The sequence below is a fragment of the Gavia stellata genome, chromosome 1 (genome assembly GCF_030936135.1).
Source record: "Gavia stellata isolate bGavSte3 chromosome 1, bGavSte3.hap2, whole genome shotgun sequence".
NCBI classification, from domain to species: Eukaryota; Metazoa; Chordata; class Aves; order Gaviiformes; family Gaviidae; genus Gavia; species Gavia stellata.
The window spans coordinates 26286141-26299159 of record NC_082594.1 but is presented as its reverse complement, the minus strand read 5'-3'; the positions used below and the strand labels follow the sequence as shown (position 1 = coordinate 26299159).

At 36.4% G+C, this 13019-nt stretch overlaps 1 protein-coding gene across 4 annotated transcripts in view; it reads right to left on the bottom strand.

Moving 5' to 3' along the window:
* Nucleotides 1–13019, bottom strand: part of NBEA (neurobeachin) — a 516023-nt gene that overhangs the window by 378234 nt on the left and 124770 nt on the right. For all 4 annotated transcript variants that reach the window (XM_059826681.1, XM_059826675.1, XM_059826690.1 and 1 more), the window contains exons 8-10: nt 9576–9722; nt 2064–2261; nt 1510–1643 (exon numbers count right to left, since the gene is read on the bottom strand). In XM_059826681.1, the coding sequence (XP_059682664.1) occupies nt 1510–1643; nt 2064–2261; nt 9576–9722 (479 nt within the window). The remainder of the gene's footprint in view (nt 1–1509; nt 1644–2063; nt 2262–9575; nt 9723–13019) is intronic.

The following is a 13019-nucleotide window of genomic DNA, read 5'->3' as shown; positions in this document are numbered from 1 at the left end:
CAATGTATCAAGTTCAGTTAAATTTTTCAAAACTGTCATCAATTTTAGTATAATTTAATTATTTTTCAGTTAACTGATTTATTACTAAACTATCTAATGCAATGGGAAATATCCAGAATAATTAATAGCAGAGTATTCTAAGCAGGAAAATAAGTCATGTACTCTGAATTATGCACCTATTTTATAAATTTATTCAAACAGAAGAGTCAGCTTATGCTGCCCCTAAACACTGTTTTCTAGCAGGTTTTGATTACAGAATCAGAGAATCACAGAATGATTGGGGTTGGAAGGGACCTCTGGAGATCATCTAGTCCAACACACCCGCCAGAGCAGGTTCACCTAGAGCAGATTGCACAGGAACGCGTCCAGGTGAGTTTTGAGTATCTCCAGAGAAGGAGACTCCACAACCTCTCTGGGCAGCTTGTTCCAGTGCCCTGCCACCCTCAAAGGAAAGAAGTTCTTCCTCATGTTGAGATGGAACTTCCTGTGACCAAGTTTGTGCCCGTTACCTCTTGTCCTGTCACTGGGCACCACTGAAAAAAGACTGGCCCCTTCCTCCTGGCACCCACCCCTTAAGTATTTATAAGCATTAATAAGATTAATACATATTATATATTAATACATGACTATTATATATTAGTAAGATTAATACATATTAATTAATACATACCATCCTAAAGGGAAACACCATACCAGTTCTTCAGCATTACCTTTTCAGTTTTGTTACCTCCAAATGTTTAGGCCACACACTTTGTTCTGACAAGTTTAGACATCCTGTGCTGCCACTAGAATAGGAGTCTGCCTTGACAAGCAGGTGGCAAGAGATCTTTGCAAAAAACCCTACAGTTGAGCTAGCTTTGAACAAGTCAGTGTGGGTACTGACAGACTCCTAAGCAGTCCTTTGCAGGCTACACGTGGAAGCATTCATCTAACTTCTGTGCAGGCTTTTCAACCTAGGGGTTGCTTCCACAGTGTCAGAGCAGAGGCTTCATGTGTCCCTGTTCAAAACTCTCTTGGTGTCTCCCCAGTCACTGTTGCAATTGTAATATGGCCACAAAGTAACTGATCATAGCTCCATGACTTTCTGACCATGTATGAATATGGAAGGAGATATCTCTTGTTAATTCTGAATGTTATTAAATATTAATTCAAATAACACAGACTTTGAGAAAGTAAACAACATTGCACTGTCAAGTAAAAGCACACTGGTTTCTTTTAGAAGCTGCAAGAACTGTCACAAAACTACCCTTTAAGACTCTAGAGTGATTTGAATTCATTATTTAATCCAATCAATTTTATGCCAGTTCCATCTGGAATCTCATCAGATTAATAAAATTTACACACCTCTACAGTAAACGAGTTTTTAAAAAAGTAGTATTATTTTCAAAGAAACAAGGGTAGAATGTAAGTCACAGCATTTACAAAAGAAAACAAATCAAACATTCCCACCACAAAACCAGAAATATTCTTAGCTTAATTTAGTTTTTATCTTGCTTGAACGAAGCTTACCAAACTGTTGTTTCCACCTGACTGTCGTGCAGCTGTCGATTGTCTAACTGGGCAAAGAGAGGAAAAAGAACTTGAATCCCTCCGATGGAATGAATTGCACTGTGAATGGAGTGGGTTACGATAGCTTTCACATCCTAAAATAATAAAATAAATAAATAAAAGAAAAAACTCAGTTAATCGCAGTTTTAAAGGACAGTTACAAATATAACTTGGGAATACTTTAACACTGAATTGAGTGCAAACTAAATCAGACTTGTTTTAACTTAGTTTTGTTACTTATGTTTCAATTATAACCACTATACTTAAAGGGAAACATTAACCAGAAAAACTTCAGTATCGTGGCAAACTGTGCCTTATGGTATGAAGTATATAATTCTTACTGAAGAAATAATCATTTTTTCTCTAGAAAGTGAGCAAAGAAAGAACAGTTCAAGTGATAGGTATATTAAGAGCTGAAATAATACAAAATAACAATCTCTGCATAAAAATCCTCTTATTATCCAAATGATGTTGAGCTAACAGTAATCACAGAACATCAATTTAGTAGCACAAACCTGAAGCATAAGAGCATGAGGGGAATGTACAAAAATTGAAGGATTTTCCTTTGGTGAGGATTCAAGGCATAGCTGAGCATCAGTAGCCTTTGCATTATAAGTAAAAGCAATGCTACTTGCAAGTTTCCCATCATATAGCACTTGTTTATGGTGCTCAGCCAGATGAATGTCACTCTCGGATTTAAATTTAAATGTGCTCTGAAAAAAAAGAATACACAATTTTTACAAAGTAAATATTTTAGACAAAATCCTTGCCACAAAATGTGCAGAAAATACATTGGACTTGAGAAGGAATATAGAAACTGCTAAACTTTGCTTTAATTTTCCAGTAATTTAATGGTACTGAACAATTTTATAAAGTATACTTTACTCCACATCAACATGTCAATAGAACATTTGGTATTTTACATAGTATTATTTCTCTTTACTTTCAGCATCAGCGTCAACAAGTTTCAGAAGTAACTATCTGGAAGAAATGTGTCACATTAAACAGCTATAAATATGTTAAAATACAATGCATTAAAAATAAAGAACAAATTAAATGTCTTGTATTTTGGTTTATAGAAACTCAAATTAGAATATTGAATCCTATACCATTTTGATTAAAGGAATAGTTATTTTTAAACAGCATTAAAACCCATGCTTCATTAACAGTCAGGAGTATATATAAACAAGCTACTTGCACTGAAAAAAAAAATCCAAGTAAAATTAGAAATGCCATATTTCAAATTAATTATTTTCAAACTCAAATCTTTCACAAAGGAAGAATTAAAATTTTGATTGTTCTTAAACATACCATGATTCATATTTGATCTAGAACTAGGTTTTCTGGCAACACTGACATATCAATCGAGCACAAGAAGAGAGATTTCTGCCTTTTTGCAAAGCGTTGTCAGATTTACTTGGCAAATAACTACTTTTGCATGTGACAATCATTTGACAGTGGCAAAAAGACAACTAGTAGTAACACACGGTGCTGTACTGATACAAGTAAAGCAAATTTGCTAGAAATGATCACCATTTAATTAATGCAATATATATATATAATACGTTCTATTTCTAAAATCTTTACTCATTTTAAAATAATTTGTTGCTGATGTTAATTGTGAATCATTTTGCTTGTTTTCACTGCATATAGCCATCACAATTCTCATTATCCCTTTGGTCCTACCAAATCTTTCCCTCCTTCCCCCCACACAGTAAGAAATCCTATATCATGGAACTATTGAAAGTACTATCACTAGGGTTTTCGTTATCCAGGTTGAAGAATCAAAATAGGCAACTTACAGGCTATCAGCTGCTCTTTCCAAACAAATTACAGGTTCCTACCAACTACGTAAACCAATAAACCCCATCCAGCTTTTGCAGAGCTCTCAAGGCTGCTGGAAACCCTGACAAAATTCTCTTGCTTACAGCCAAATGATGGGAAAGTGCATCTGCTCAAGTGACTGACACATGGCATTATTAGGTCTTGTGACAAGCATCCATTTGTATGTGGGTCGTAAGATTGATGTAGACTGAATAGACTGTGTACCTGAATGCAGCTGCTGGAGAACCCTTGGAGTAGATCTGTCAGTCAGCCCTGTCCCATGCTTGGTCATGTCAAGCAGAAGGGGGGCAGCAAGGCCATACTGAAAATGTATGACATGCAGGTACCATAATAGAGAAGGGCAAAAGTAAGTGAATTTGGCAAAGAAGGATAATGCTGTCTTTAGCTGTGTTGGGGGGATTGTTGCCAGCAGGTGGAGGGAGGTGATCCTTCGCCTCTATTCAGCACTGGTGAGGCCGCACCTGGAGTTCTGGGCTCCCCAGTACAAGAGAGCCATGGACTTACTGGAGAGAGTCCAATGAAAGGCCACTAAACTCATGAAGTGACTGGAGCATCTCCCCTATGAGGAAAGGCTGAGAGAGCTGGGACTGTTCAGCCTGCAGAATAGAAGCCTCAGGGGGGATCTCATCAATGTGTATAAATATCTGAAGGGAAGGTGCAAAGAAGATGGAGTCAGGCTCTTCCCAGCGGTGCCCAGTGACAGGACCAGAGGCAACGGACACAAACTGAAACACAGGAGGTTCCCTCTGAACATCAGGAAACACTTTTTCACTGTGAGGGTGCCCAGCAAGATGGTAGAGTCTCCATCGTCAGAGATAGTTAAAAGCTGTCTGGACACAGTCCTGGGCAACTGGCTGTAGGTGGCCCTGCTTAAGCAGGAGGGTTGGACCAGATGACCTCATGAGGTCACTTCCAACAACCTCAACCATTCTGGGATTCTGTGATTTGCATTTGGGTTAGGAGTCCATGTTGTAGGGAGACTCCCAGTGACCCCACTTACTGCTCTGTTCATACAGCAAAGCTGTTCAGAACCAAAGAGACCTCCTTTTGGCTGAAACTCAAATGTCCTCCAACTGCTGGTAGTCCTTCAGCCCAAAGGATCAGACTACAACCAATCTGAAGTAAAAACCCCAAAATATACACACTGTGGGTATTCAACCCTCAGCACCGAATGTTTTAATCCAGAAATGTGTTCCAGTTGTGCTACACTACTTACTGAAGTAGAAAAACCCAAAGAATGACTTTTATAATTAGAACTTGAGAGCTGGCTCTCTGCTGATATGGCTGGCTACACCTCACTTATCAGGAAGTGACTGCTACAGACTACAGTTTTGTCCTGAGGAAGGTGATGATGTATTTCTTCCCAGAGGGCATTTTTAACTGTACAGATAAATCTCTATGCGCTTTCTGCAGAGACAGAAATAATTTAATGATTTCATTGATTTCCAAAGATATCTGCATTCTGCATGTACTATATGTCGATGTTTTACCACATGAAAACACTTCCTACCTGGTAAATTCTTCACGCCTCTAAGCTTTGTCAGATCCCAAAGCTCAGAATGTTTTACCTCTATATAGTTTTTCATAACTTTGCCATTTTAAATATGTCAAAGTGTTTCAACACAAAATTTGTACATTACATTATCATGCAATTTCCAACTTTCTAAACTGCTTAAGCGAAAATAAAACCAGTTTTATAAACAAATTTTGGTATTAATCTACCTCCTAGTTTTCAGTGTTTACTACTCCTCAAGAATTTATCAGAGGTCACTATTTGAAAGTCAGGCACAAATAAGTCATGAATAATACATATAATACTGTCCCACATTTTTTTGAGAAAAACAAGAATTAAAGGGACATTCTGCCACCAAAGCCTAAAAAAAGTTATCATAAACTGGAAATGCTAGTCTCCTGCCCAAAAGATTATTAGAACAGAATGGAAAGAGAAGCTACAAATTCTGATATATGATGCTCCTTTATTACTAACATTGACCTACAGAAAGAGAAAAGAAATTCAGTATACGTATACTGTACTGGGGACTTGGGCAAATACAACCACAGGAGGATAGCAGAGGGTATCTCAAGCATATAAGCTCAAATTGCAAATGGTTAGTTACTGGTCACTGAAGGGATGCAACTTGGAGATCAGGGGCAAGCAGTGTGAGAGCATAAAACAGAAAAATAGAGCCTTAGATTTAACATATTCTATATATGGTAAAAATATATACAGGATCTATAAAGAAGGTATAAAGGATAGTTGTTGCTCCTACAGGAATGGGAGAGGGAACAGAGAGAGCTGAGAATTACTCCAGCACTGTCTTCTCCAGTAAAAGAAGCTGTGCTTGATCAGGACCACTACTTAAACAGCAGCAGCTCTCCTCTTTCCTTTGGCAGCAAGAGTGCTGGTTTTTGATTTACCATTCACCCCACTTTGCCACTCATACATAAAACATTATCTTGTACTATATAATTGGCTTAAGCAAATTTGAATTTTCAAGAGTATTTTGTGTGTGTCTGTATGTGTGTGCATGAATGCATTTTTACTCCAACCTTTGTACATGACAAAAAGATTGATACTGCAGCACTGATCAAGAGCAAACTCAGATGGAGCAACATATGGAATAATCTGATAACTTGTTTTGAAATGTGTGTGGGAGGGTTAAGAGGAGCGGCGCAGACTTGACAGGGCTATTAGGACAGGGCTTTGTTGAAACATCCCTTTATAAACAGCACCAAACACTGCTATCAGATGCATCTCTTCCTCCCACATTACCTTCCTTGCCCCTCTATTCTGTGTTTATCAGCACCTCAGGATCCCAGCTGAGACATGCTTCTCTCTCTTCTTTGCTGCCTTGCTGCTGATGGGTAGCAGAAAAAGCACAGTGTGAGCAAGGATGCTGCTCTCATTTCCTTTTTCTTTCTGCAACCTCTAGCAGGTGAAAGTGTTGACATAGTAGGTAAAAGGCCTGTTCAGCAACTGCAAGACTCAAAATTAGTATGCTTTATTACAGATAAAACCTGGGAATGCAAATATTGAATTCTACTGTTTCTACTAAATATAATCTAAAATTTCAAGATACCTTATGGATGAATTTGGGAAGACTTAATGGGGAAGAGGCAAATCGCATAGTTCTACTGCCAGTATATTTTCCTCTCTTGCCCTCTTAAAAGTTTGATTATGTGTCATTCCTATGCGATAGTTACTAAATGTGGCAGCTTTTCAATATTGCTACTCACACAATCAATGTAACATTTTTTGTTAAAAAAAAATAGGCCTTTTGCTACAGCTGAAAACTTAGTATTTCAAAGTAAACTATCTATTTGCTTAATAAATAATTTTTTTATATTAAGGCATGCTGTTTACAACTAAATGCATTCAGAAGAACATGTTGAGCAAGATCAGCATGGAAGTATTATGAACTGTTTCTATGTTATAACATTCTGTAATAAGCATGTAATGTGCAATATATTATATAAATATTATATTTATAAAAGCATATAAATATCATATATAAATAATAAAGAAAGCTTATTTTAATGACTTCTCTAGTTAACCCTAAAATCCATTGCTTCTACCTGCAGCACAGAACAGGGCTGGGACAAGGTGCAACAGATTCACTTTTCTTTGTAGATCAAGATCTGCCTTTTCCTGACTTTGTGGCCTTGGTGTTATTTGCAACATTACATGCTACATATATTCACAGGTGTGTGCCTACTGCACTGTCCTGAGCTCTGGTACATTGGTAGAATATGCAGATTTCTCTGTATTCCAGAGGTCTTAATGGCAGCCATTGTACACTAGGGACATTATAAATGATTGTGAGGGTAGCTGAATGAAAGGCAAAATCAGCCTCATGTCATGAACAAAGAGCACTAAATAAGGTATGGTCACTTTCCCTACAGAATCAGAATCCTGGGATATAGTGGACTAAAGTAATAATTGTAAATCAAAGGAACTACTACAGACAGTCATAGGAAAGAAAAAACATCTGTATGAAGACATTCTCCAAAAATTCTCAACTATTTTGAATAATCCTCCTTTAGAAGAAAAGCTTTGGCACAACCTGAGTTCACAATGCATTTAGAATAGTTGCTCTTTTGGAAAAGTTGAACAGTTGATTCATTATCCCAGTTGCCTAACAGTACCAACAATTAGAATGAACAGGACATGCATTGAGCTACTTAAGAAAAGTTTCTGAAAGGGCAGTTTGCATCAGCAAGTTAAGCAAGAGCCACAATGTGATCTCTAATGTCCAGCAATTCAAGCTACGTGTCAATTGAGGCTCCCTTGGAATATGAAATACCATACTGAAGTGCTCTGAACTGATGGACCTTTGCACCCACACAGAATCTGAATGAATTTACAGAAATAAACTTAACTGAGACATGAAAGAGGCAAGCTTTGAGTGAAAGCCACAATCAGTGCCCTGAGACCTCTAAATTACAGGACGTGGTTCCTTTTTTCAGTTGTGGGTAGATCTTGGGTTGGAAGAAGGTGTCTTATTTTTTGGAAATAAGGAAGTTAAAGAAAAAAATTGTGTTATTTCTAGGATCCTGCTCTAGCAACCTGCTCTTTTTAACTGCTATTAGTAAAATATACTTTCAGAGTTTTAGACAAGGAAGGAAGCTACTTTAGAGAGGAAGGAGGCATTAACTGTGCTGGGAACATGACCTAAACCTAAAAACATGATATACCAAAGAAGAATATCCCTGAAGTATGAAATTTCATCTAACTGACATTTTACAAAAATCAGTAAGAAGCTACAGCTGTGAAGAAATGTAGTTTAACAGAAGCCTATGAATCAAGCAAGGTAATTTGACAACAGCATGAAAAGGTTAGTGCAGTAACTACTGGAAACGTTGTTTAGCGTGAAAGCCTGTATCCCTTATGAACCCCTTCAACACTCACAAAATATACATAATAATTTTCACTTCTTGAAACAAATGAAAGCATTATTGCTATTTGATATCACTTCAGTATGCTGCTGCAAATCCAGGAACTACTTAAATTCATAAAGATTTACTACATTTATTACTAAGAAGTATAAGGTTACATTATTTTCTTTTGTATGACCAAATAAACACTTGCAGAAATATTTGTTCAAGCAAAGTACAATATTGAGTTTGGAATAAAGTACTTGTTGTTTGCACAGGTCATACACTTGTCTTGACTGACTGCACATTTTTAGTTTCAAGGCAGGTTTTAACCATCAACCATATGCAACAGACTTCCTCTTCTTCATGCAACCTTGACATATATTTGGCTATTCACAGTACATACATAACATAAAAGATATTTTCAACTGTCACTGTCATTCAAGTGTTAGCTGTCATCAAATGATTTAAAGCAATCATTTTCAGCACACCAAATTAATATTATTAGAACCTAAATGTTGATTTTTACTTGCTGTTTTTAAAAGTTTTTATTTTCAGAGTATATGATATATAATAAAAATCTGAAAGTCTACTTCAGGTGATACTGCAAATTTCACAAGTCAGAAAAAGAAAATTTTGGAATAACTGATGGTAGAAATTCAATAGTGTTTAGCTGGAGTTAGATTAATTTTCAGGCCTTCTCCACTAGGCAGTTTCTGCAGACTTCTGCGAAGTGTCTGCACTGTCTTGATGAAATACTACTATACACGGCCATTCCAAGACATAAGTGATTGTTCATACTAGAGATCCAAGTTTATGCATGCACCACTAATTTTTCCAAACTGTCCCCTAAACGTCACTGGCAAAGCATGAGTAAAAAGCTCAACTTTTATTCCAGCAGAATTGTTTGAAACCATGCATCTGAACAGAATTGGTTTATTATGCCTTGTTGAATGTTAATCTGCCTTAACTCAGGTTAAACACAAACGGTAGAGAAAAAAGTTATTCCCCTGGTATTCAGTGCACCAAATACAAAATTGCTCTAATCTGATTTTGACCCAAAGTCATAAATTTCACATACAAACATGTTTCAGCTTTGCTTTAAAGAAACAACTTCTGTCTTTCAAAAAGCTGGTGGAAATTAAGGTCAGTTAAAATACTTGAAGAAATATTATTCTTTTGCTGAAAACACATCACATAGCTCTACAAGATCCTAAGAGGAATATCTACATGCATACTTATCTTCCAACTATATCTATCAATTATTTTCTTTTTCCAGTTTTACATTTTTTAAGATCCATTATTACCTTATATCCAGGTCCTAACTGATGTATAGCAAAAATCTGTGCTGGGTTGAGTGCTTCAGTGAATACATATACTGCTCCAAGCTGGCCACAGAACACTCTATTAGCATCAGCAGTCTCCGAAGAGCCAAGAAAACATTTATCATAGCTCTGTATCAGAAAGAGGCAATGTTAATGAAGTTTAGTCATACAAACTATACCATGAAATAATATTCATATACAGCTACTGAAACCAAAAAAATAAAGGGAGACTGTAATTAAGAAAATAAATCTATCATTCATTACTTCACTATCCGATTCCATGTAGTTAACAACTTCATTTTGAATATCGTAGCATTAATTGTTTTACAGGTCAGTATCACAATGGTGTTATGACCGGCTGCTAGGATTTGGTTTTTACTAATTGTTCAACATACAACAGAGAAAATTAGAACAGTACTTCAGGTACCAAATAACCTTCCCTATTGCCTTCTAGGAAATATGAAAGCCTTGAAGTTCCTTGTAATTATAATCAGAACTCTCCTAGCTAACACACAAGAACATGTGCTGAAATGCACTCTTCCTTCACTGTTGTGCTAAGAAGAGATAAACACCTCTAAAAGAAAAAAACAAGTATGAATTTTTCTAGTTCGCAACTGGTGCACAGTCTTCCTCTATGACCACAGCCTATAACGATTTGGTTTGACCTTAAACTCCTCTTCTGTCTTCTTCCACAGTCACAAGAGTTGTTACAACAGGAAGCACAAGGATCTTTGCAAGGCTATTCTCTCAGCTTCCTTGAATCACATGTACTTTATTTAATGGAAACAAGGATCAGGCCTCACTGTGGAGCTGAATCAGCAATCCACTAGAATCTGTGTTAGGAAGCCTGCTTTTTCATCTTGCTTGGCTGATTAGTTTTACTCCAAGAAAAGCTTTCGTCAGCCTGAAGAATGGAATGAAACATGGTCAACTGATATAGGTGGATAAGTTACTAACAAGGAAAACGGGACTCTGTCTAAAGAGTTAGGAGGAAGTCAAAGATCTGGAGCTCAGCTTTGCAACGAGGTGAGGTAACAAATATACAGGATTTTACCTCTGATTATCCTCCTTTTGACCAAATACCTCTTCTAATCTTTTTCCCTTTGAATTTCTGATTTTTTAAATAATTTTTTTGGACAAAACTAAAAAACTTCTGAAAAAAACCACATCAAAATTGATTCACAAAGTCATACCCAGGATGCACAGTGCAAAAGATGGGCTATGAGACTACTTTGCCTACCACTAATTTTCAGTTAGATTATTAAAGTCTTGCTTAGCCTTCAAGGCTTTACTGATACCTGCGCCATTACTGTCAGAAAGTGTTAAGTCAATTCACGTTGAGCAACTGCCATTATTAATAGTTACTTGAGGAATTTGTCTGAACTACTGATGCCACCCTTTTTCCTAGTTTATACTTACAAATTCTGAGACATACATTCCTGCCTATTACAAGGGTATTTTCCTGGATTCTTCTAGTTATCATCAATTGTACAACAGCCATTGTAGCTCTCCATGGATTTTGAGTTTCACACATAATTACATTCTAGATCTGTTAACCTGGAGGAATTACCAGTTCTGTCTTTTTCCATTCTTACCAGATTACACTTTCCCATTTTCTGGTGCTTCATTCTGGATTAGGTGTTTCCATTATTTTTAATTGGAGGGGAGGGCTAACTTTGGATCTTCTGGTAATTTTTATTCACTTCTGTTCCAGATGCCAAACAATCTGTAAACCTTATTTCTTTCTTTCTTTATTTCTTTATTTCTTTATAAATCAGCACCCAATACTCATCGCTTATTTGGTCTTCCTCCAATTATCTCACATTTCCACAGTTTTTTGTTAGCCTATTTCTGTACAAACCTGGTAGTATGTCACTAATGACCCCAAAATTAGGTGACTGACAGATCTGCTTCATTCAGTGCCTTGGTCCAAATCCTCCTATTTTATTTACATAAAAAATTAAACTCTTGTGACTTACGGACCTTGTTACTTAAGGACATAATTTATTCTTAATATTCTTAATGCTTATGAGCCCTCTTTCAAATGCAGCCCAAGTGCTACTGATGTCATCAACCTGGTGGCTTTTCACCACTTATGTCAACTTTTAAAATCCTTCTACAGTTTCCTTATCCTACAACGGAAATGCAAAGTTCTCTGAAAGACATCAGGACATCATCAAGTTTATCTTCATCCAGCTACCTGAACAAAAATCTTCCATCAAACCTCAGTATCCCCATATTCTACACCTTGAAGGGAAGTTTTATGCTTTCCCTCATTTTGCTTCCCATAACTGGGGAAAATTCCTAATCTAAGAGCTGTAATAGCCAAACTCTTCCAATTTAACCTCCATCTCAAAGTGTATTTGATCTCTTGTAAATAAGTAACTCCATAAGGCATATGGAGCTGATCATGACTACTGACCAGCTAGCAATTGCACACATTTGATTATGTTATACCCTGTCATTCATTTCACTTCATCTTTTTGTCATAATCTCTAGCTATATTTACTCCTTGGAATATAAACCCAATGAATTATTTACCACTAGCTACTGTATCTTGTGTAGCACCCTAACACAATGAATCTCAGCATTGCTATGGTTTTCATATTTCATTAAGCAGTAATAATGAAGCCGGAGCCAAAATTGGCTCTATGGAGACAGTGTATCACCAGCATTCACAATAGAAACAGCTATATGAAGAAGTTTACAGTGTCTTCCCCTTTTCATCCACACTCATATCTTCCTTCTAACATTGTGCAACATTTTTAATACATGGAGGTCCCCTCAATAAAATGAAAAATCTTGCAGAAGGTTTGAGTGATTTAGAGTTTTGCATAGATGACACATTTTGCAAATCCCTAGACGAAAACATGTCTATTAAGACAACATACATTTGTGAAGAATACAGATGTGAAGCCTTAATGACTACTTCACGTAACAGCCTATATCTTGCTGTCCATATTACAGAAACAGTTAAGAACCCAGCAACTTCATGGCTGTGTATAAGTAAGAATGAATTAGAAGAAATACAAGAAAAAAAATAATTAAAAAAGAAAAAAAAGCATATTTTTAAACTTTCACCCATTTTGTCATCTGCATCTTTACTTCAGTGTCTTCAAGGGTATATATGAAAATTGTAGACTGAGGTATTCTTCAGTTCTTGTTTGGATACAAGAGGTAAATGTCAGATATTGAAAAAAATGTCATAAAAATACAAAAGAATTGTAATGCAAGATCAAACTGGGAAAGAAAAAAAAAAATTCACAGTCTCTGCCGAGACAAAACCTATGCTAAAAATAAAATAAATTCAACTCAGTCCCTTTATCTTAAACTCAATAATGCAAATCTAATGAATGTTTTATTAATCTAAAAAATACTTAATCATAATGCATTATTTTCAGTGGTAGCTTTGACTCAGTGAGCAAC